We start from the raw sequence: 25974 nt of genomic DNA, 5'->3' as shown, positions 1-25974 counted from the left end.
TCTTGAGCGGTAACAGCTAATTTAGACCCCATCATTTTATATGTATAGTTGGGATTATGTTTTCCGATGTGCATTCACATTATACATTTCATGTGCACTGGGACTGGGGCCTCTTTCTAGGGATCCAGACACCTAAGTTCCAGAGCATTTCATAAACCAGGGGAAGATGGGCATTCAACTGCCTAAGTCACATGTGGAACCTGATCCAAGAAGCATGCTCACAGGCCCCCTACTGGATCAGTCCTTCAGGTGAGATCACACAAGCAATGGGGGGCAGGAAGTGGAGGAGGGCCTCCCTTATAACTTCTAGCCCAGTGATTAGAGTACTCACCTGGGATACGGGGGACACCCCACCCCGCACCTGGTGGAGAGAAAGGATTTGAACTGGGATCTGCCATTTCTCAGCTAAGTGCTCTAACTACTGGGCTATGTGTATTCTGATGTGATACTCATTTAGCTGTCTCCATGTTTATATGGAGATGTACCTATCTCATAGAACTGGAAGGGACCCCAAAAGGTTATCAAGTCCAGCCCCCTGCCTTCACTAACAAGACCAAGTACTGATTTTTGCCCCAGATCCCTAAGTGGTCCCCTCAAGGATTGAACTCACAACCCTGGGTTTAGCAGGCCAATGCTCAAGCCACTGAGCTATGTTCTGGCTGTTGCATTCTGGGTAAGTAATTAAAGAGTCATAGGAGTAACACAATTGGCTCCTGAGTCTCCCACACCTGGGTGAGTGCTCTACCCATCCTACTGTAGAGTGATTCTCATGCTTTTTTCCTCTCTTTCTGTCTGTCATATGTTTCATTTGGGAGAAACTAATACCTAACTCCTTATGTGCATTCAGGCCTAACTGTCTAATATGTCTTCTTGGTTACCTTAGTTCCTCCTGCTAGTACCCTAAACTGACCTCTCTCCATCTAAAAATACAATGCCTAAATGATCTTTTCAGCTGCTCTTTGCTTGTACTGTATTGGCCCTCCAAGTCCTGTACATTATCATTAGCTCTAATAGTTTAGCTCTCTCAACTCACATTATCCTCTGGAGAGCCTCTTGGAGACTTCAGTCATGTCCCTTTCTCCCACCACAATAAATGCAACCTCTGTTTTTCCTCCTTCTCATTATAAGTATGCAGTGTCCCTCTTCTCTTATTGCTGTTGCTCGTCCTTTCCAATGATCTCATTGACCTTCCTGAAATATCGTGCTTCACATTTGTCACGAGTGGTTCTAGGTCCTAGATCTGCATGGGGGGAGGGGAGAATTTTACCATTGGGAGAACTGGTAAATTAAAATTGGAATAATAGATAGTGGAAAATAAAATAATTAATGCTATTAGCCAAATTGTTCATGGTAGCTCTCTCCATTATACAGGTGATCCCCAATATTCTTGGGTGGAGGTGGGGAACCACCAAGTGATAGGTTCTAGAGAGCACAACCAACCAGTGAGAGCCAACGTGCTACCAATTTCACATCATATCTAGAAGTACTATGTCCAGCGGGTGGTCATTCCAGAGACACTGTCACAACAAGGTGACCAGTCACATTGGTGACGGAAGCCATTGCACAGTGAAATATATTCTTTGCAAGAAAGAGAAATTGCACCAGAAGATATTTGGTAAATTGTTCTGGAGGCTAGCCTGATCTGTCATAGACAGTCTGACCAGCAAACGCCACTTTGATATGTACTCTGACCCACCTTGAATTTTGCAAGATTACTCACTGCATTCTCACCAATGTGTTATGGCAGCTGACCTGTTAAATAGTGATCATGCCTCAGACATCTTCCTTGTACTACCCATAGTCTGTGCTGGTTTTGGTGTCTTGAGTAGGGCTGCTGATTAATCACAGTTAACTCATGTGATTACCTGGTATGGATGCAGCTTGCTGTTCACTGGGGCATGTAACTGCCCGTACCCTACACACCAACATGAGTGGCATTTCAGTGGATGCTCGTCCACCGGCCAGTACGCGGGCGCACTTAAACACCCCAGCGGATGCCATGACACCGTGCCCTGCGGGCACCGTGTTAGGGACCCCTGGCTTATGTAGTTCAGGGAGGTGGTTTCACTATGCTGGCAGAACACATTTTGGCAGTTTAAGCTGGGTCTCCACTAGGTGGCTTTGCCAGTATAGGGACTAACTGTTCACCGTGGGGACTAACCATTAGGCACCTAAGTCTCATGGACGATCAGTGAGACTTGAGTACCTAAGCCATTTAGGCCCTTTTGGAAATTTTACCCTCTATCTAAGGCTATGTCCATACGTGGAGGTAGGGGTTTGATTCCCAGCTTGCGTAGACTTACTTGTGCTAGTTTGGTGTAGCATGGGTAGCAGTGGCAAAGGTTAGCCACCCCAATTATCACCCCACCTGAACCCCATAAGTACATACTCAGAATGGCTAGACAGTGTCACCACTCCTAGGGAGGTGGTGGAATCTCCTTCCTTCAAGGTTTTTAAGGTCAGGCTTGACAAAGCCATGGCTGGGATGATTTAGTTGGGAATTGGTCCTGCTTTGAGCAGGGGGTTGGACTAGATGACCTCCTGAAGTCCCTTCCAATCCTGATATATTCTATGATTCCAACTGTAGACATAACCTTTGGGCCAAATTCTGCTGTCTTGCCATCTTGTAACCCCAAGTAATTCCAGTCATGGCAGCTATTAATTCAGTTTTACACCAGCATAACAGAAATCAGAATCTGGCCCTGTGGCTTTAAATTATCCAGGAGGGCAAAAAAGTAGTTATTTGGCAGTGCTTTAAATTAGCAGAGACAGGAGGTCACAGACCTTACCTGAGAGAATCATAGACTTTTTAAATCCCAGTAGGTCACCTTAAGATATGAAATATTTGTTTCAATGCGTCTTGTTAAATCTCTCCAAACCTTGCTGTACTGTTCTGCTTTGGGTTTCAAATAGATCTTTCCTCCATACCCCTTGATTTTTTCAGTCCAATGGAAGTAACTGAAGAGCCTTATGAAATCTTTTTGTCATCCCTTTTCATCTGATGATGTGCCAGAAGTCATTTTCAATGCATTCAGCCCAGTTGTCCTGGGAGCCTGTCTTCAAGGCGCACATCATATTATTTTGTGCTTCTTCCTAAGCACTTTTTAGCAAGCCTAGAATGATTGACAGGAAGTAACTAAATCTGTCAAAACACACCTGCAGCACGGCACTTCTTTGGAAACTGCATCCTCTCTCTGCACTTCTGTTTGTACTGCAGAACTGATTAATCCCACATATCATTATCTGTCTTCATTATACAGGAAAGAACTTTGCCAAGTTGAACATCATGTGAGAAGGCCCATCAGATTTGAGTCAGTTTCTGTTAGTGGCTACTCCCCTCCCCTGCCCCACAAACACCCCACCACACTTACAAGTGTCTATGCAAAGCAAAGGACCCAGCATGAGATTAATTCTCTGATTCTGCAACCACTTAGGCACGTGCTTAACTTTACTACTGTGAGTTGCCTTATGAAATCAAAGGAGCTGCTCAAGGTAGTAAAATGCAAGCGTTTGAGTAACTCATGACAGGATCGGGGTCTCAGAGTCGGAGTCTCCATTGCTTTCCAAGAGCTTAGTTGTTTACTCTTGTGTATAGTGGGTGTAAAATTGATTATTTTATTTTGTTTATAGAAATATTCGTTCCCAGCCTTGCAAAAGGGAGAATTTTTCATATATTTGAAAACTTTCGCCATTTCTTTTTTTCACTTAAAAATGTTGATTTACAAAATTATCATTTTGGGGGCAGGTGTTGATTATTAATTATTATTATTATTTCTTTCCATTTCCCCCCTTTTTAGTCCTCCTTCTATTTTGCCACTAAAATAGGAGAGGGGGCGAAGGGAAACGGGTGAGATGGAGGAGGAAAGAAAGGGAAACTGAGCAAAAAAAAATTTCACTGTCATAGAAAAAAACAGAAATATTAAAAAATAACATTTTAACATTTTAGGTAACATTTTCATTATTTTGTGGGGGGAGATGGTAATTTTTGGTGAAAACAAATCAATTGAAAAATTGTGACCTGCTGTAACGCAAAGGGATACACTCACTGTGCATAGATGTAAATGATAAAGAAGGCGCCAGGCAGTGCAGAATCAGACCCCAGATCTGTAGATGAATGTGGATTTGTACCTTCATATTTTTATCCTACACCACACAATGTAATTGAGGAGATAGGTGGCTTTGGGTGCTTAAAGTGTGTTGTGGCCTTAGACCTTTGCAATTTGTTCGTAACAAGCCCATCACACTGCATTTGTCAGACTTCTTGGAAACTTTGGCAAGCAAAATGCCCATTGTTTTGTTAAATGCATTTGTATAGTGCCTCTATAACAGAGGTCGGCAACCTTTCAGAAGTGGTGTGCCGAGTCTTCATTCATTCACTCTAATTTAAGGTTTCACATGCCAGTCATATATCTTAATATTTTTAGAAGGTCTCTTTCTAGAAGTCTATAATATGTAACTAAACTATTGTTGTATGTAAAGTAAATAAGGTTTTTAAAATGTTTAAGAAGCTTCATTTAAGATTAAATTAAAATGCAGAGCCCTCCAGATGGGTGGACAAGACCCAGGCAGTGTGAATGCCACTGAAAATCAGCTCGCATGCCGCCTTTGGCACATGTGCCATAGGCTGCCTAGCCCTGCTCTATAACATGCTTGTAGACTGGGCTATGCATTACCATCCAGTGGCTGACCCACATACAAATTATAGCCTATATCTACCACCAGCTACTGGATTTTCTCTTTCAAATGAAAGAGGTGGATGCTTTTGCAGGTGAAAGTCCTGGATTCAAATCCTGCTGACACCCATGAGGGGGAACTTGTTACATTTCCAGTTAACAGCACTCAGGATTTTGTACTTTTAAATATTATTCTTGATTATCTTATTACGTTGGAGCCATGGTCACCAACTGGTTGATCCTAGAGGATCTCCCAGTTGATAGCGCTCTCCGGCAGCGCAGCAGGGCTGCCTAGGCCCCACACCACTCCCAGAAGTGGCCAGTGCACCCCACGGCCCCAGGAGCGGGGGGAACAGGGGTCTCCCTCCATGGGCTGCTCCTGCCTGCAAGCACTGTCCCCGTAGCTCCCATTGGCGGGGTACGGGGAGCTGTGGCCAGTGGGAGCTGTGGGGGCGGTGCTTGCAGAGGGGGCAGTGTGTGGAGCCATGCTGACCCCCTCTGGGAGCGGTGTGAGGCCGGTGTAGGCAGGGAGCTTGCCTTAGCCTCACTGCACTGCCATCCAGGAGCCGCCGGAGGTAAGTGCTGCCCAGCAGGAGGCCGCACCTCAACCCCCAGCTCCAAGCTCCCTCCCAGAGCCAGTACCCCAAACTCCCTCCTGCATCCCAAACCCCTCCTGCACCCCAAGCCCCAGCCCTGACCCCCCCCTCCCAGAGCCAGCACCCCTACCCCCTCCTGTGTCCCAACCCCCTGCCCCAGCCCTGACCCTCCTCCCAGAGCCATGACCCTGTACCCCTCCTGCACTCCAACACTCTGCCTCAGCCCAGAGACCCCTCCTGCACCCAAACTCCCTCCCAGAGCTTGCACTCCTCACACCCTCCTGCACCCCAACCCCTGCCCCAGCCCAGTGAAAGTGAATGAAGGTGGGGGGGAGCAAGTGATGGAGAGAGATGGGGATGGAGTGAGTGGAGTGGGGCTTTGGGGAAGGGACAGGGTAGATCTTGGGTTGCCCTTAAATTCAAAAAGTGATCTTGGGCATTAAAAGGGTGGAACCACTGCATTAGAGTTTAAAGAGTCCAATCAAAATTGTGGCACCATTGGCTAGTTACCACTAAGTCCCTTCAAGCCCAAGAGAAACTTGGATTGAAGTTTTACCGTGCGGTAATTGAATATGAAGCAATAATGCAGTTAGCAGGTTGTACGAGGGTGACCAGATGTCCCAATTCTAGAGAGACAGTCCCGACATTCAGGGCTTTTTCTTATATAGGCACCTATTACTTCCCACTTCATCACGATTTTTCACGCTTGCTGTCTGTTCACCCTAGGCAATGCCCAATTAAAGAAAACGAGGGGGGGGAGAGTTATGCATATTTATTAAGAGAGCGAGGTCTCTTCAATCAGCAAACAGAACGTTGTAGGAAGGAAGGAGGAAGCAGACAAACAGCTGCAAATTCGACCAAAGCAAGAATGTAGCAGGAAAGTAACTGTGTGTCTGGTTAAGATCAGTGCAATGGTGACTAGTGGAAACCAAACTGATGTTAAAAAACAATGAGAAACTGAAGAAGTCTGTGTGTCCTGCAGCGTTTTGATACCATATAGTTAGGCTTGGCAAAATCTGAGTTTTATTTTTGTATAATTGTGACAGGTAATTTTGATGTTTAGTTTTTTTTAAGCCTACTTTTAGATGTTTATCTGTTTTTAAATTTTCACAGTTGTGGAAATACTCAGCAGGGGTGGAACAATAAGTGTTTAATGACAATAGACGTTGGGATTCAAAAAGTTAAAGCTTTAAAACTGTCAAAATGCAAGTTGTCAGTATCACTTGCCAAAATATACAAAGTAAATATTCTTAAATTGAACTCTAGTAAAAGTTCTCAAGTATATTTTTATTACTTTGTCTAGCTGTACATTTCAACATTTGGATTATTATTGATGGAAATATTTTTGATAAATTGGAATGTATAGTGAAATCAATGTTTACTGACATTTACCAATAAAAATCTGTTTTTCAAGCCTAGGTACAATTTTTTTTCTTGCATCAGTTACACCTAAGGGATGTTTCAGTAAGAATGAGACCGTGGCAGATAGAACCAGTTTTACTGGTAAGAAGTACTGCTTCTGAAAATAACTTCACCACATCTAACCATAAGCATGTTTCTAAGATCTAAACACCTATACACTCAGTTAAGCAGAACTTATAAAACTATCTGCAAGTGTTATCTGCTGACTCCTAATAATATTACAACTCCCTGCTGATAAAATTCCAGCTATAAAGATTGCAAGAGACTCAATATAATCCAAAGAATCTGCAGATTCATCAGAGATGAAAAGGACTGTTGCTGTGGGTGCAACTGGATGGAGAAATACATTTCAGCTAAGGGCAGTGCAATGGTAGAGACCACTACCAAAAGACCACTATGGAAAGGATCAGGAGGAGAAAGAAGAGAAAAATTTACCAGAGCCATGACTGACTTAGACTGTCTTCATGGGGTAAAATCCTGGCTCCATTGAAGTTATTGGGAGTTTTGCCTTTAACTTGAGTGGAGCCAGAATTTCACCTGTGGTGAGATGAGGACTTTCTTAGATCTACTAGTAGGACTGAACTGGTATTTGCAACAGCTGAGAGACTGAAAAAAAAAATTAGGACTGAGGAAAGCTGTGAGAGAGTCTACATACCTACACAGTGAATTGTTTTTAACTCTCAGCTACTGTCTTACCCACTTTTCCTTACCTTCATCTGCTCAGCATCCAACTCCCACTTAGCTCAAACTCCTATTTATCAGAACCCTCCCTGTCATCATCTCACTTCCACTGGCATCTCGCTAGCTGGCTTTCCTTCTACAATCTTTCCATTACGCTTTCAGCAAATCACTTCGCCTCTCCTCATGCTCTGTAACAGTCAGCACAGTCTGGATACGCCAGTCAGCACACCCACTTCAATGCACATCTCACATTCACTCCCAATTAAGTTCATACACCAAGAAATTCAATTACAACTTTTGCACTCAGGAGTTTCTGTCTCAGCGTCTTTGCTCTAAATAATAAAGTGACATTATTAACCAATGCTTAATTCATGAACCTCCCATTGCAATCAAATTCCCTGGGAACAGGATTGACTCTTTTCCCTTCATTCTGCCCGTGCCTCACTCCAGACTGGCTTCTCAGAGAGCAAGGTAAATTAGAGGTGAATCACAACTGAGAAATGCCTCTTTCTGTTAGCATTCTGTATTCCGTTCTATTCTCTAGGCTAGTACATTAAGTGACGTGATTAAACCTTCACCTGTGGTCTTTTGTCTCTCACATCTCCTGCCCAATGAGAGAACTCTGTGTGTTTTAGTGTAAGAGTTTATTTTTTAATAATTTGCACACTGCTCCGAGTTTGTTAGAGAAGGCAAGTTGAAGAAGTGCTTCTTGTACTTGGAGTGGAAAATAGGGAGGTTTGTGATTGTACTTAAGGCTGAAGGAATTCATCCCGAAGTCTGGGACCACCCCCAAGAAAGCTCTGTCTCTGTCTGCTTATGGTAGAAAGTTCCATTGTGACAGAGAAACAGAGTTGTTAACTATGGTGTTCATCCTGGAGCTGTAGTGGATCCTTTAGATATACTGGGCCCAGGCTACTGAGCAACTTGAAGACAGGGAATGAGATTTTGGGCAGGAAGTCAGCACAGAGAGTATGGGAAGTCAGCACAGAGAGTAGCAAACAGGTGTGATGGGCTTGTGGTAGCCCAGGTTGCTGAGGAGACACTCTGCAGCATTCTGTACTAGTTGATGTTTCCTGAAGGTGTCATGTCCAGGTATCTTACGTTGCTGTAGTCCAGATCAGAAGAGACGGAAGCCTGTGTGACGGGTTGCCTCCCTTTAAGGTGCCACCTGATGTACTGAGATACCACTGAGCCCACCTGTTCTACCAGCCTGGGCCCGCTTTAACCCATCTTGCTAGGCCAGGCTCTTATGCCTCCTCTAGCCCACACACAGGCAGGGCCACACCCAGCTGCAGAAAGACACAGACACTGAGATCAGCTCTGGGAAGACTCAGCTTAAGGGACTTGCCCCAGCAATCAGGTGCCCACCTCCCTTGGAGTGAAGACCCAAAGGTATATTGTCTTGCTCTGTATAGAAAAAGCTTCACAGCACAATCTCAAAAAAATTTGCCCTCTCCCTCAATGTGAAGAGAGATGTGCACAGCTGCTTCTCTCCCCCAGGCCCCCGATATGAATTGCACAAACTGGGTTATGCTATAAACAAGAAATAAGTGTATTAACTATAAAAGGCAGATTTTAAGTGATTATAAGGGATAGCAAACAGAACAAAGCAGATTACTAAGCAAATAAAACAAAACACACTCGCTAAGCTTGATTCACTAAAGAAACCGGTTACAAAATGCAATTTCTCACCCTTAATGTAGAATTATGCAGGATGAAGAGTTTCTGTAGCTCAGAGTTTCAGTTATTTCTTTTGACAGACTGGACCCCACCTCAGTCTGGACTCACCCTACCTTTCCCCTCAAGTTACTTCCTTTGTCTCTTCAAGTTCTTTCAACTGTCCTCCCTCTTCAGTGAGCAATGGAGGAGAGTCCAGATCAACCCCTTCCCCAGTCTTTAAAAAGGATTTAGCTAAGGCAGGAATCTTTTGTTTGATCCCCATCCCCCTACGGTGGAAAAGTACCAGCAGTGTCCAAGGTGGTATTTTGTATCAGGTGACAGGACCACCTGACCTGGTAGTGTCAGAACTATGTCCCAGGAGGCCTCTCAGGAAGGAGCGGGATTAGTATCTTCACAGTCTTATTGTTTCTTCTTAATGGGCTGTCAAGGCTGTGATGGCCAGTTGTCTGGTGGGTGTCTTCCAAATACTGTAATTGTTATAGTCAGTATGCTTAACTTTAGATACAGAAATGATACATGCATACAAATTGGATAATCACATTCAGTAGATCATCACCTTTCCAATGATATCTTCCATGAGCCATTTTGCAGAAAGTATATGTTAGTTATGCCATATTCATATCATAACCATATTTCTATGAAGAATATGGGGTGTAATGTCACAGCGTGTATAACTGAGGCCCTGTCATTATCTCCCAGGATGGGGTGAAGTCTCCTAGCAAAAGGGAGGTGGCAGAAACTGATGCCCACAGGGACTGCTATGTGATAAAGAGGTGACAGGGCAGAAGACCAGTATGTCGATGGTCAAGACTAGGATGCAATGATAATGCTTCACCAGATCCATGAGTCTACCTCCTGGGGGTGGATTGCTGCTGTTCTTTAGCGGGTTTTGGAATTTGGTGGCATTTGAGTCTTTGTGGTTGGATCAGGAGTCCTGGGCCTGTCTTGTTGCTTAGGTGCTGGACTTGATGGTCTGTTTAAGAGAGCGACTAGGGTTGTGGTGTCTTCGATACTGACATCTAATCCAAAGATCCAGTCTCGGGTGTGACCAGCTGTGTGGGTTGGACCAGAGATGGCCTGTCAAAGTCCTAGGAAGGCATGTGAGAAGCTGGGTTTTTGCATCTGTGCCCTTGTCAACATGAATGTTGAAATCTCCAAGACAACCAGTCTGAGGTATTTCACTGCTGTTACTGACAAAGTTTCTGTGAGCTCCTTTATGGCCCTGTTATTGAATAGAATACCAGGGTCTGAAGAGACCTCAGGAAGACATCTAGTTCAACTCCCTGCTCAAAGCAAGACCAATCCCCAGACAGATTTTTGCCCCAGATTCCTAAATGGCCCCCTCAAGGATTGATTTTACAACCCTGGGTTTAGCAGGCCAATGCTCAAACCACTGAGCTATCCCTCCCCCCACTGTTAGTCTGTGTTGGTCTATAAATGAGCATAAAATCTGTTAGCTTTGGCTCTGATTTCTCTTGCCAGATGAATGGATTTGAACGCAGTTGCCTTACCTGAGGCACCTCTCTTGGACTGGCAGTTTGCAGAGAAGATGACTGCTGTGCTGCCTGCCTTCTTGCCATGTCCGGGTCTGGGATTGGCTGATGAGCCTGCAGGGCCAGGGTGTCAGGATGCTTCATAGTCATGTATTGTTTGCTGAACTCAGATCTTGCATTGCTCAGCCTCAGTTTTGGTTCATGTTGCCTGCTGGGGCCCACACCTAGACAATGATCCTGTGCAGTGGCTAGGTAGCAGATGTAGAGTATCTAGTTTCTTAAGTATCAGAGGGGTAGCCATGTTAGTCTGGATCTGTAAAAGCAGCAAAGAATCCTGTGGCACCTTATAGACTAACAGACGTTTTGGAGCATGAGCTTGCGTGGGTGAATACCCACTTCCTCAGATGCATGTAGTGGAAATTTCCAGGGGCAGGTATATATATGCTAGCAAGCAAGCTAGAGATAACGAGGTCAGTTCAATCAGGGAGGATGAGGCCCTGTTCTAGCAGTTGAGGTGTGAAAACCAAGAGAGGAGAAACTGGTTCTGTAGTTGGCAAGCCATTCAGTCTTTGTTCAATCCTGAGCTGATGGTGTCAAATTTGCAGATGAACTGAAGCTCAGCAGTTTCTCTTTGAAGTCTGGTCCTGAAGTTTTTTTGCTGCAGGATGGCCACCTTAAGGTCTGCTATAGTGTGGCCAGGGAGGTTGAAGTGCTTTCCTACAGGTTTTTGTATATTGCCATTCCTAATGTCTGATTTGTGTCCATTTATCCTTTTCCGTAGCGACTGTCCAGTTTGGCCGATGTACATAGCAGAGGGGCATTGCTGGCATATGATGGCGTATATTACATTGGTGGATGTGCAGGTGAATGAACCAGTGATGGTGTGGCTGATCTGGTTAGGTCCTGTGATGGTGTCGCTGGTGTAGATATGTGGGCAGAGTTGGCATCGAGGTTTGTTGCATGGATTGCTTCCTGAGCTAGAGTTATTATGGTGCGGTGTGCAGTTACTGGTGAGAATATGTTTCAAGTTGGCAGGTTGTCTGTGGGCAAGGACTGGTCTGCCACCCAAGGCCTGTGAAAGTGTGGGATCATTGTCCAGGATGGGTTGTAGATCCTTGATGATGCGTTGGAGGGGTTTTAGCTGGGGTTGTATGTGATGGCCAGTGGAGTCCTGTTGGTTTCTTTCTTGGGTTTGTCTTGCAGTAGGAGGCTTCTGGGTACACGTCTGGCTCTGTTGATCTGTTTCCTTATTTCCTCGTGCGGGTATTGTAGTTTTGAGAATGCTTGGTGGAGATTTTGTAGGTGTTGGTCTCTGTCTGAGGGGTTAGAGCAGATGCGGTTGTACCTCAGTGCTTGGCTGTAGACAATGGATCGTGTGATGTGTCCGGGGTGGAAGCTGGAGGCATGAAGGTAGGCATAGCAGTCGGTAGGTTTTCGATATAGGGTGGTGTTAATGTGACCATCACTTATTTGCACCGTGGTGTCAAGAAAGTGGACCTCCCATGTAGATTGGTCCAGGCTGAGGTTGATGGTGGGGCGGAAGCTGTTGAAATCGTGGTGGAATTTTTCCAGAGTCTCCTTCCCATGGGTCCAGATGATGAAGATGTCATCAATGTAGCGTAGGTAGAGAAGGGGCGTGAGTGGACGAGAGCTGAGGAAGCGTTGTTCCAGGTCGGCCATAAAGATATTGGCATATTGTGGGGCCATGCGGGAGCCCATAGCAGTGCCACTGATCTGGAGATATATATTGTCATCAAATTTGAAATAGTTGTGTGTAAGTATAAAGGCACAGAGCTCAGCAGCCAGTTGTGCTGTGGCATCATCAGGGATAGTGTTCCTGACAGCTTGTATTCCATCTGTGTGTGGGATGTTTGTGTAGAGAGCCTCTACATCCATGGTGGCTAGGATGGTGTTTTCTTCAAAGAGAAGAAAGACTTCAAAGAGAAACTGCTGAGCTTCAGTTCATCTGCAAATTTGACACCATCAGCTCAGGATTGAACAAAGACTGTGAATGGCTTGCCAACTACAGAACCAGTTTCTCCTCTCTTGGTTTTCACACCTCAACTGCTAGAACACGGCCTCATCCTCCCTGATTGAACTGACCTCGTTATCTCTAGCTTGCTTGCTAGCATATATATACCTGCCCCTGGAAATTTCCACTACATGCATCTGAGGAAGTGGGTATTCACCCACGCAAGCTCATGCTCCAAAACGTCTGTTAGTCTATAAGGTGCCACAGGATTCTTTGCTGCTTTTATAGTTTCTTAAGCCTGCTTTGCTGTTCCGTTGGGCCGTTCCGCCCAAGTTGGATTACAATTGTTGAAGTATTTGTCTGTGTCCAAGTGGAGGAAAAGGTGTGCAGTTGGCTGTATGAGACAGGTACTTGTTGGCTCCGTTTTGGGGGGTGGAGCTGGAGCAATCTGTCCCTGGGGTACCAGGACCTGTGCTGGAAGCACATTGCCATAGCAACAATGGAAATGGTCATAATGGTAACAATAATACTCAATGGGGTCGAGTCCAGGAAAGCTGGGTGTACCAGTGGCATCGGCCATCCAGTCCCATTTCCTTTGTCCTGTGAAACCTCACTAACCAGCAGCAGCAGCAATGAAAGAACATTCAGGGGCAGCATTCCTCTCGGTATCAGGGAAAGTACAGCTGAGGAATTCTTCACACCTCTTTGCCCATTGCTCTTTGCCCCTCTCTGGTGAAGCTGCCGTCAAGGGTGCAGGCTGCGATGCACCCACCCATCTGTTGGTAGTAACTGCCCATTGACCAGCATGGGCCAAGCCCAGTGCTCCCTGGTGGGGAGGTGTGTACTGCAACTCTGCTGGACCTGTGCTGTGGATGAGCTGGGGACCTTCATTCTTCGGGCCTTTCCACCCGCTCCCTTTCACCAGCATTGTATTTACATCAGAAGAAAAACCATGGTACCATAGAGGGCGGACACACCCTAGTTCAAGGATGGGCAATTTTAAGGTACTAGAGGGCCACAAAACCCCCTAAAACCCTTTAGCACAGGATGGGGCATGTGGGGGGGGATGGATCCAATTCCCGGGGGTGTGATGTAAGGATGGTCAGGGGAGACCCTGCAGGGGTGACCCACCCTGCACTCACCCCACAGTGGCAGCTCCCCACATCAACATGTTGGCTCGTGCCACAGTGTCATGTACAGGCGCAGGCAGGGTATTCCCTCAACAATGCCCCGTCCTGCCCCCTTCCTGGCCCTAGTGATGCCAATCACCTGTCCAGAGCTGGGTTGTGGCGAGCCTTGGGCCGCCCGTTGCCCATCCCTGCCCTATATGAGGAACTGGAAGCTCCCGGGGAGGGTTCTCTGTGAGCCAGAAGAGCTGATTTATTTATTTTTTTGGTAAGTCTGTTCAGTGCTTATGAAAGCTGAGATCCGTCGCGACTTTGCTACTGCAGCAGCAACTCCTCAGATATAAGTCTTGCTGGCTCAGGTCAACATGACAAAGCGATTGTGCAATGGAAAGTTTTCACTTGGCTTCCTGCAGCTCTCAGAAGTCATCGTGAGTACAAAAGGTGGCTGAAAAGTAGCTTGCAGAGTGTTATAATGAGGGCTACACCAAAGAGTTTATTTAGAACACTGAACTCTAATGAACATACCCCAGTAGTAGGACTGCATGGAAAAATCAAGCTCATTGCTATCCTATTTGTCCAGCAGCTGATATCTTTCTGTTCTTTTACAATATGTCCCATTGGTATCAGAATTCTATTCATTTTGGAGCGACTGCTCCTAAATCAAATCATTTTTAAGAGAGGGAGTGACAGCATTATAGATAAAAGATTTCTATAGTTAAGGTTCTATACTCCACCTCATGCACCTCCCCTCCAGTTCTGCACCTCTGTTGTGGCTGGAGGTCCCACTCCATGAAGCTATCTGCTTTCCTTGAGAATAGGTTCGGAAACCAGTGTATATTCCTTAATTCCATTGTCATCCCCAGCACTTCATGCAATTAGTTTTATTGAGACTGACATGTCCATATAAAACATAGTGAAGTCAACTCATTTAATCTATGGTCTTGCAAAGGAAAAAAATTAGCTAGAGGAGGGAAAATGGGCTGTTTAGATCTATAAAGTGTCTGGATTATTCCGTTTGCATCACTCTGCTGTGGGCTAATGCTTTTAAGGTGCAACTGATGAGTTAAAATGTAGGAATTGAAAAGTGAAAAGAAGATGGGAAAACGCTGGTTAGTTAATCTATCCCATTGCATGTAATGCTGGATTTTTTTGTATAAAAGGATTTCTGGTGGAACTGAGAGAATAGTGAAAAAAAAATTTGCAGCTATTTTTGCAAATGTTGAGTCTTGTTTACATCTCGGCACATTTGCATGGCATTCCGTTTGCTTTTTGTGAATATTTGTTGCTCATATGAATATTCACAGAATGCAAAGTTAGCATATTGGAGCAAAGAGTCATTTAAATCAAGAAAAGAAATGACTAAATGAAATTTAGTCTGTAATTATCATTGAATCATAGGACTGAAAGGGACCTTGAGAGGTCATCTAGTCCAGTCCCCTGCACTCAAGGCAGGACTAAGCATTATGTAGACCATCCCTGACAGATGTTTGTCCAACCTGCTCTTAAAAATCTCCAATGATGGAGATTCCACAACCTCCCTAGGCAATTTGTTCCCGTGTTTAACCATTATCGATTGATATCAAGATCAAGCACTTTCTTGATTGATCTCTCCTGAGAGAAGCTTCCCATAAACATCTGCAAAACTAACTCATTGTCCTCCTCCTACAATACCTTGACAGGACTTAGGCTGCTGGTGTGCTGAGACCGTTGATTCCTTGTACTCTCCTATCGGTCTGTATCCATCTATTGTCTTTTGTCTTATACTTAGATTATAAGCTCTTTGGGACAGGGACTGTCTTTTTTGTTGTATGTGTATGCAGCTCCTAGCACAGCGGTCTACGCCTGGGGCTCCTATGTGCTATAATAATAATACAAATAATTACTAATAATAAAGTCTTCAGCACCAAATGACATTGTCCTTCTGGTATCCATTCGACTAACTGATGGTGGTTCTTTGTCGTAAGGATCTCTTTTCCTGGGGCAGCCTATCACTGATACTTCTCCATCTCTGAACTCCCTCTGAAAATTGCCTTTTTGCTGTCACCCTACTCAGGAGGTTCAGTAGGCTTCAGCTACTGTACCTGGCTCATTCCCAGTCTCTACTTCTCTTCCAGCCCCATACAACGCTTTGGAGCAAAGTCTATTGGAAAGATCATTAACCAGCTCCCAAAGCTCTCAGCTCACCAGTGGGTCACGTTATTTTCAGACACGCACAGCTCAGATGGCAGCATTTATCCTGGCTCTTGCAAGCCCATAGAAATAATGTACACAAGGGTTTATCTTTTCAGTGTTTTCAGATTTGCTGCTAATTTGTTTTCACTTGGTTAAACAAACTAGATGATCATAGTGGTCCCTTCTGATCTTAAAATCTATGAATCCCGGTTTTAACTCAGTGGTTCGTCACTTGCTACTCACTAAATCGTAAGCTGAATCTATATGGCTCCATACTGAGTGACAGGACAAGATCAGCAATGAAGATATTTATAGAGATAACTCTGTTACGAAGCTTCTGCAGGAGCCAGCCATAAAGATGAATTCAGCCCCTGAGAGTGCTGCTAAAGTTGGTAACACTGAACTCATCAACTGCCTCCATCGCCACTGGTTCAGTTTCAACAGCTTTCTTATGTTGTCCATCATTTCTTCTGTAAGCTACTTTGAGGTAGTGTTTTCCATGCAGCACCTAGGATTCCTATGGGTGCTGTCACAATGTATGAAATCACTGATCTTCTGGAACAGGAGGCATCTATTGAAGAAAGCAACAACAATTACAATCACAAACAAATTGGTTTCCACATAGCTTGAGTTCCAGCTTTGTCTCCCTCGTTTACCATTGAACACATCTTCTCTTGTGACTGAATAATATACTGCCCATAAACATTACTTGTATTGTGGTAACACCATGTGCTAGGCATTGAACAAACAAATAACAGGAAGACAGGCCTTGCCCGGAGGAGCTTACAATCTAAGTCTAAGACAAGGCAACAGGTGGAACAGAGATGATAGGAGGGAGCACAAGAGACTAGTGAGACTCATGAATAGTGGAATAAGCAGCAGCCACAGCACATCAACCGCTAACCGTTGTGAAGTGTTTTGTAGGCATCATGGAGAGGTTTAAGGAGAGATTTCAAGCAGAATATTGTAGTGACCTTTCGGATTTTTAGAAGGAGTCCCTTCCATGCCAGTGGCAAAGCTTGAGAGAATGCACAATGGAGCTTAACATATGATCAATCAAAGGCAGTGTCATTAGTGGAGCAGGGATGGAGTCAACATCTTGCTAGTATACAGGAGCAATAGGTCAGGCAAGGATGGATCAGCCTTAAGAGTGAAGCTAAGTAGCTTGTGCTCAGTGTGGTGAAAAAAGGGAACCCTTGGAGGGTTACAAAGGATGGGGATGTGGTCAAAGCGATGGGCCAGGAAGATCTTTGCAGCAGCATTTTGAATAAATGTAAGTGGTCCAAGGAGGGATTTGTTGATCTTTTTGACAAAATTGCCAAACTTTGCTATAAAATAATCAATAGTATTTGTGTTTGGGTTAATATCTGCCCAGGCTGGATTTGACCATGCCCACACACAATAATTATCAAATAATCAACTATTCTTCAGTCCTACGTGGTCACTATTAACCAATTTATCTAGGTACTTACGTAGCCCTTAGCATAATAGTATTGGAGTGCCTCTCAAGTTATTAATAAAAATGACAAAGAACAAAAATATATCTTTCTCACTTCTTCTTTTCCACTCAGCTCAGTATGACTGACATCAGCACAAGGTATTATTTGTAGGTCATACAAGGAGAGGGTTTTCAATGGAAAAGTCTTTTTTTCCCCCCGGCAGAAATTTTAATATCAAATAATTTCAGCAAAAAACAAATATTTCAGTTTTCAGACAAAATGTTTCTGGTTTGGGGCTTTTGACTTTTCCGAGAAAAGTCAAAGTTTTCTGCCAAAAGCAAAAATGTTTAAAGTTAAAAATCCAATTTTCTACTGAAAAACGCTTTTGAAGGAAAATATTGACCAGTCCAAATTATTTCTTAGGATTTCCTCCCTTCCATCCTCAGTATTCAGCACAGTCAGCTTCTAAATCATACTACGGGCCAGAAAGAATACGCTAGGTATGTCTGAGCTGCGTTTCACGTTTTGAACAGCATTGCAAACTGATAAGAAGCAAGACAGTCAGTGCTATGTAAACTATCTATAACCGGTCAGTTGTGTTTTCCTAAGGATAGATGTCATAAAATCATTTACATTATCAAATAGTTAAGGGTTTGTGAACTCTCAAGGATCATTTGTTTAAAACACTAGCACTGCTGTATGCTAGACACATGTTACGGACAAGAAGCACCATCTCTGTCAATGCCTTATGTGTCATGTCCATGGGCTGTCATGACACACTGAAGACAGTGTTTCAAGGAACAAGATTAATAATCATGGGCACAAGCCCCAGCTGGTATAAATCTGTAGAATACCATTGACTGTGATGGACTGCACTGATATATCAGTTGAAGATCTGGCCCCATGTTTTCATCGGCTCTTCCTTCCCTTTGTTAACCATGGATAAGGATACGATTTTGTCACGGAAGTCACAGATTCCGTGACTTTAACGGACCTCGGTGACTTCTTTGGCTTCAGCACCCACCAGAAAGGCAAGGCTGGAGCAGCTGTCTGCTCCTACCACAGGAGCAGTAGCAGGGCTGGAGCCAGCCCCCAATTAACACTCTGACATTTGGTAGGTTCTTGTCCCAAGACCAGGCCCAGTATTTTCAGGATTACTGGACACCTGGAAGTCCTCAGGGGCATAGAAGTGACACCACCCCTCATGCTCTGGGAAGACCTTTCATAATTGCAAAATTTTCATTATCCCTATAATTAATCCTTTGAGTACAATGATCCAAAAAATAAGGTGGAGTAATACCTGTTAGGAGGCTTATTCCTTCACCCTCTCACTTCCATGGTCCTTCTCACATGAACAGAGAGCAACAATACCCGAAGTCCAAAGGCGCAAACAATTCGATGTTTATTGGGGTGAACTTCCAGCAAGCATGATTCCAGTTTCCTTCCTCTGTGTCCCCCTTCCCAGCTCTGACACCACAAAGCCTTGCCTGTGTCCCTGTTCCCATTCCTGCCCCTTTAGTGAAACATGATTCCAATTCCCCCACCCCCATTCCCTGTTCCCATTCCCCCCCCCTTACTTCCTGATTGACTGCAGACTATATATAAAACTTGAGTTCTGCTTAGCTATACCTTAACCAATCATTTTACTGAAATTTAACTAACCAATCCTAACATATTGTAACATGATTTAACCAATTATATCCCACCACTATAATTGGTTTACACCCAACAAAATTAATTATACAGCAGACAAACAATCACAGAACCAGACAGAGATTATACAAGCTAACAATAGGGAAGTAGAGACTACAGTGATAGAACAATACAGAAATGAGGAGTTCATGTCCCAGCTATTGATAAGTGAGTTCTTGCCAGACAGAATGCCACCAAACTAAGTTTCCTTTTACATCTTCTAGGCTCTTCCCTTTCTCTGGAGGTGATAGGAATATCAGGACAGGATTGTATTCCCAACAGCCCAATTGCACTTTATTTCAATGTGACTAGTTTGGAATGTGAGGATGTGACCATACACTTCCCAGTTTATGGCTGGCCTCTGCTGCTTAGCCGAAGGCCTTAGCCTGAGAACCAGGCCTCAGACTGTCACAGTAAAGGAAGACCCTTACACCGGCAGACAGTGATTCTGATTCTTTTTTTTATACATTTATAACTAACTAAGTGATAAGAATATACCTAAATTCTTAAAGTATAGGCCTTTGCAGGCCAGCCTGAATGTCTATATCCCAACAATACCATCCTGTAATAATGTCCTGCACCATTACATGTGTATATTCATTCTATCCTTGTGGAAGACTCAGCGGGACAGATCCTAGGCTGAATCCAGTATGCCAGTAGAGAACTCCAAAGGCATACCCCGTGGCCGAGTGTTTTATAGGCCTTGGTGTCCATCATGCATATGCATAGGGTGTCCTCATCCTAAACCCTAGTATATTCATTAATTTATCCTCAGGAACATATACATCAATCAGTTCTCTTAACTACCTGTGATTAGGCATCTGCTGATGTTTTCCTCCACAAATATCCTAAAATTGGTACAAACTGCCTTCTTGTGGCTACCTGTCAGCAGTTTCCCCTTAACTTCAGCACTTAAAATTATTGCAAAACAAAGTCATATGCCTTCAGGTCACTGTTAGTTTACGAACTTAGGCGAACTCTATTAAGCTACTTACTTCTGCTCAGACTGTTAGCCCTCATACTTACACTGTCTGCTTAAGCTACTTCTTATAGGTCTAGGCATATAGTTCTCTTGCATTTCTGCCTAATAGTCCTATTCTATGACCTTATTGTCATCTTAACGTAGGCTTGCAGAATACATTGTCTTCCTTCAAATCCCTTCTTAGAACTCATTTGCCTACAAAAAAACTTGACAACAGTTAGGCTGCTGGTGTGCTGAGACTACACTAAGGTGACCAGACAGCAAATATGAAAAATTGGGACAGGGAGTGGGGGGTAATTGGAGCCTATATAAGAAAAAGACCCAGAAATCAGGAGTGTCCCTATAAAATCGAGACATCTGGTCACCCTAATGCTGACCAATATTGTCTCATTGTTTCCTTGAGCTCCGCCATCGGTTTGTATCCATCTGTTGTCTCTTGTCGTATACTTAGATTGCAACCTCTTTGCGGCAGTGACCCATTTTTTGATCTGTGTTTTGTGCAGCACCTAAGACAGTGGGGTCCTGGTCCGTGACTGGGGGTTGTAGGTGCGTCTGCATTGCAAAAATAAATACTACTAATAATGTTATGGTATTTATGTTTGTGCTACATTTGCATTTCGTGACTCTAGCCAAGATAGGAAGCTGAACTATTGGAAGAGATGTTGTGGTTTTATTATTCTCAGCGAGGCCATCTCAGCCTCAGCCTCTCCTTATGAGATATGAAGTTTCTCACTATTGGTAATATTTGAGTTACACTGGCACCGAGGGTGACCCTAACCGAGACCAGAGCCCCATTGTGCCAGGCACTGTATAAACAGATTAATCCCTGCCCTGAATATGTAACTTACAATGTAACTAAACAGAGGGCGCATTTACAGATGGGAAACTGAGACACAGGCAGATCAAGTGGCTGCATAGAAAGTCAGACCAGACCTCCTAAATGCCAGTCCAGTGCTTTAACCACTAGGCCATCCTTCCTCTCCTGTGGTGAGGTTAAGGATAAGCATTGAGATTTTGGGGTTGTTTATCCAAACTGAACCTAAATTTTGAATCTTTAGAAGTTCGTCCTTCACTGTAATGCCAGATATTGGTTTGAACTGGTGTTCACTTCAGGGCTAGACTTTGTCCATTACCTTTAGTCTGGAGGAATACAGACATGAGAGAAGACCTAGGCAGTGGCGGATTAGCCACTGGCCTAATGGGGCCCATGCATGCCCAGGGACCTTGGCCAATTGGGGCACCCTAGAAAAATAAGTTCTCTTGTGCCCTGACCTGCTCTGCCTGCCCAGTGCTCCTGCTGGGGAATGAGGGAAATCTCTGTTCCTCGACCCTGCTCCCTGGCAGACGTGCCGGACAGGTGGAATGGGACAAGCCCCTGCACCCTGAGCCCACTTCTCAACAGGAGCGGGGTGGGCAGGGGAGAGGAGAATGCAGGCAGAAGGGGTGGGTAGGGACCTGCACTTGCTCTGGCCCACAGCCCCACAAAAGCTTAATCTGCCTTCGGACCTAGGTCCCTAAAATAGTGTATTTCTTGTACACCCCAAGCTGCGATTACAGAAAAGGGGAGTTTAGAATCTTGAGGGATTACGTTCTTGGCTTTGTGAATTCCAAAAACATATGAACTATAAAAGAAGTAGAGAAAACTTCTAAGAAAGTGAGATTCCCTTAAATGAAGAGAGAGAAACGTTGGCCTTCGACATTTATACCAAGACCTCAGAGTCTGATGTCTGAATCAGAGGCTCAGCTGCTGTAGTGACCTCCAGGAAGCAGCTTTCTGCAGCTCGCTTTGTTCTTTTCGCTTCTCATCACAACAGCATCAATTCACTCCCGCTTCCAGCCCCAGAACAAAGTGATAAAAATAAACTTTTCTTTACAAGTTCACCTCCAGCCTACATCTGAGAGCTTCTCTGGGAGTAAAAGCCCTGCATTGGGGCCTCCTGTATGCGAACTAGTAGGCAAAGCTTGATAAAAGCTTAGCTCAGAAGTGTGAACATGAACTGAGGGTGGTGAACCACACATCACTGTGCAGAGGGAAAACCAGAGTTGAATAAATATGCCATATTCCCCAGTTGTCCCATTAGTTCTTTATTTATTTACTAAATTTACAGTGTATTTGTATTACAGTAACAACTAAAGGCCCCATCTTAGCTTGTAGCTCCATTGTGCTAGATAGTGCCACTTTGCCTCAGTTTCTCTCTCTGTTAAAATGGAAAAAAGATTTCTCAGTAATGTGCTCTAAGATCCTTTTGATGGGAAATGTTGTCTGAGAGCCAGATGTTACTGCTCAATGGTACTGAAGACTAACAAATGAAGAAGAAATTAAAAACTCAAAGGTATGGATAAATGACCCAAGCAAACCACGGAACGAAATAAGCATCAGTTGCTTCAGCTAATGAGATAAGAAACAAGATATTGAAACCACCAAAAAACCGTCTAAGTGAAGAGGATTGCCTTTAGCAGGAAATACAAGACCCAGTAATTCATATGATAGAATCTATGACAACGCTGCACATATGAAGCACTGAAATATACATGTCATTCAGAGGGAGAGAGACAGCACTGCATACGGATTGCCAGGGTCCAGCTGGGAATGGGTTTTTCACCTCCAAGTGAAATGTTATGGTTGTAATTTAAACCCCTGTAAAAAGTAATGGAACTAATGAAAGTGCAGGTATGGCTTGACTTCTGGATGGTAGGACAGGGAAAACATTTTGGGCTATGTAATCTGCATGCAGCTACTGCAGCATGCTGGAGAATAACAATTTCAGGTCTGTACAAGTGCATCAGAGATCTCTGGGCACTAGTACAATGCGAATAATAAATAAGAATCAGTTATCTGATTGTTACTCATGAGTAGCGGATATCACTGCAGAAGTTGGGATCAGTTTGGGAATACTTCAGAAACAGGAAAAATGCCTACTCTTGCCACCAATAGTATTGACAACAAATAATTTGCTCCGCCGTGCTCAGTCGATGTGATGATTCTGCAAGGGGATGAGTACCCATTTGTGAGCTGAGGATGTTCCGTGCTTTCCGAGTCAGGACCTGACATTTGGGATTTGATGCAATTCTGTTAAACGCCCAAAGGTTCAGATGTTTATTCAAAACAGGTTAATCTCTTTGGTCTTCAGACCTGGGCTAGAAGTCCTGGTAGAACAGGCATTAGGTATCTGAAAGCAAGAAATGGCAGTGAGGCAAGAAATACTATGAGAGCCATTTTCCTTGGGATGCATCGGGCCCTCCTGTGGTCAGTCCCAGCAGGACCCAGGAGTACGGAGGTGTGAGCTAAGTAGACATTTTGAACCTCTAACAAAGATCACCATGAGTTTTGTCTAGTTTGGGTGAAAGTTCAAAAGGGTGGCTTTTACGGTTCCTGAACCTGTTCTTCCAGCTCAAAAGATTACCGTGCACATGACTTGCTTATACATGGTGGTGACCGGATGCCTGGGATGGACCAACCGCAAGAATGCCAAACTCAGGCAGATAGCAAGAAATGGGGCAGACAGTCCCCAAAAACTGGGAGTTTTATTCTATACTTAGATTCACCAACCAGTAGCAAAGAACTTCTGTAGCACCACACTGGTTAACAAGAAACCTTTAGGCATTCCAGCCCTTGGTTCCTATCCAGACAAACTGGTCTAATGTAGTGAGAAGTTACTGAAAACCCAACTCACCGTATGTGAGGTTCTACCATTCCTAAAGGATCAGACACTTACCCCCTGGTCAATATATATTCCAAATCTTACCCAAATATCACACTGCCAGACAATCCCTTGTAAACTAACTAAACATCTATGAATAAAAGAAGAGCACTGTTAAATGGTTAAAAGATTATATACATTACAAGGTCCTTATATCAGTTTTGTAGTGGTGATGGGTGAGTCTAATGGCTTGCAAAAGTCTCTGGAAACATCCCGAAAGGTTAGAATCCAAAGGCAGCTTAGATGTAGTCTGCTAGAAACTTTCCATGCCTTTTCTAAGGCATTCCAAGTAACTTCTTGGAAGATCTCAGTCCCTCAGCTTAAACTTTCCCTCTTTAATGTTCAGCAGACTAGAGATGCAGGATCGTGCTCAAGGTTCAGTATTTATAGCTTCCTAGCAGGCTGACAAGAACCTGTCACAGCAAGGCTTTCCTCTAGGGAAGAATAGGCACTGCAGATAGTTTGTGGCCCTTCATTGTTAAACTATGACCCTTGCTTTGAAGTTAATCTTCTATTTCCTGTGCATACACAGGTAAACTAGTTGCACTCATTTACATAAGGCAATTAACCTATCCTTCATTATAACAGGATCGATAAGTTGAAGACAATGTAAGTAATATTATTGATTTCCTGGGGTGCCTCACATCTTTGATCTTAAGGTTAACTAATACAGTTGCATACATGATGTGAAGGCAATTAAGACATGAAAAGGATTTAGCATCTAAAAGCTAATTTGATTAGATTGGTAAACTTCTAACAGGATACAGGTAAATACAGACAAATACACTTAGCAATTATTCTTTGCTTCTTATCAATACAAAGTGAATGAGTTGGGGTTTGCTAGCTTAATTAGCATATCTTTGATACCCATACATAAGTGGATTGTCTTGATTACAACTGCAAGGCCTCTTGTTAAGTTGTTATGGGTCATACACAGGCTAGTTGATTTGCCAGTGTCCAAGAATTCTTACCCCTCTAGAACACGTTAAAGCATGCAGGACAACCTGTGGACAACTGTTGTTTTCCTACAGCCAAACTGGAGATCCTTAGTCCTCACTCAAACAACACTCCCATTGACTTCCATGGCTTTTGCTTGAGTACAGCAGAAAGGCTGGGTGTGGGGTAAGGCCCTGGAAGGCGCGTGGGGAATCTCTTGCATAATTATCACCTTGAAAAATGATTTCATAGTTCTCTTCCTTTAGCCCCCCCCCACCTGCAAAATGGGAATTAATGCTTCTCTTGTCTGTTTAGATATAGAAACACTCCCCGGGGTGAGGGGGGACTGTCGCAAACTATGTGTCTGTACAGTGCCGCACACGATGGGGCCTGGACTACAGGTGCTATTATAATACCAGTACTAAATAATAGCTAAGGAGGTCGAGATTTGGCCCTGAGTGTTGTAAAATTCATGATCTGGAATTCAAATTTGCAAGTGATGCCTGGTTTTTTTGAACATCAAATCAACGTGCTCATTGTGTAATCATCTTGCTCTTTCCCTTCTAGGTAATGTGACCAGGAACTGCACAAGCCAAGGCTGGGCAGACATGTATCCTGCCACCTATGCAGCAGCTTGTGGGTACGATACCAACAGCACTCCAGTAGAAGAGGTCTGTAAAGCCCTGATGAGCAGAATTCAATATGACTGTTTCATCAGGGGTGCATACAGGAATCCCTTGACTGCCTCACCTCATTTTTCCCTTCCACTCCCTGATCCTCAAGGTCTAACAAGAAGGTCACTGTGCTTCCGACCAAGATCACCTGGAAATAGAGCTCAAGCATTCCTGCTAGTCAGCGTTGACATCGACGAACCTGATGTAGAGCATCTGCAAAAATCCCATTGACTTCAGTGGGAGTTGCAGGTACTCCACACCTCTGGAAATCAGGCATCTGCCTATTTATAGAGATAGCTGCCTCACTATAGATATCCATGTCTGAACATTTTCAGCCATAATGCCTTTCCCCCTAAAGTACTTGGCAAACTACGGTCGCCCTCTAGACAGAGTCCATTTGCCAGCGTTACCTTCGTTAAGTAGATACGGTGACCTCAGTGTTTGCAGTATTACCTAAATGTCCTGTAGTTACAGGGTCTGCTGAAGGTGTACATTGTCACAGATCTATTGATATCAGTGGAGCGATGCTGATAAAACTAAGAGTCTCCAAAGCTGTAGGGAATACCTAGGACATGGCAAGTATTCAAGTAACATTATTCAGTTTTCTAAGAAAACTAAGTGTTTCAGAGTGTTTCTATGTGAGTAATTAATGGTATAGATATTAATATAAATGTGTGTGTGCTTGTGTATATATATATATATTACATAGGAATTATATTGGTAACAGAACAAGA

At 44.0% G+C, this 25974-nt stretch overlaps 1 protein-coding gene across 1 annotated transcript in view; it reads left to right on the top strand.

Annotated features, from left to right (window-relative positions):
- The window catches only part of VIPR1 (vasoactive intestinal peptide receptor 1), a 178998-nt gene that overhangs the window by 102768 nt on the left and 50256 nt on the right, over positions 1 to 25974 (top strand). The window contains exon 4 of the mRNA XM_050942699.1: positions 25134 to 25237. Within this exon, the coding sequence (XP_050798656.1) occupies positions 25134 to 25237 (104 nt within the window). The remainder of the gene's footprint in view (positions 1 to 25133; positions 25238 to 25974) is intronic.

The sequence above is a fragment of the Gopherus flavomarginatus genome, chromosome 2 (assembly GCF_025201925.1).
Source record: "Gopherus flavomarginatus isolate rGopFla2 chromosome 2, rGopFla2.mat.asm, whole genome shotgun sequence".
Taxonomy (NCBI): Eukaryota; Metazoa; Chordata; order Testudines; family Testudinidae; genus Gopherus; species Gopherus flavomarginatus.
Note: the sequence above shows the minus strand (reverse complement) of the source record. Positions and strands in the feature narration are given on the sequence as shown.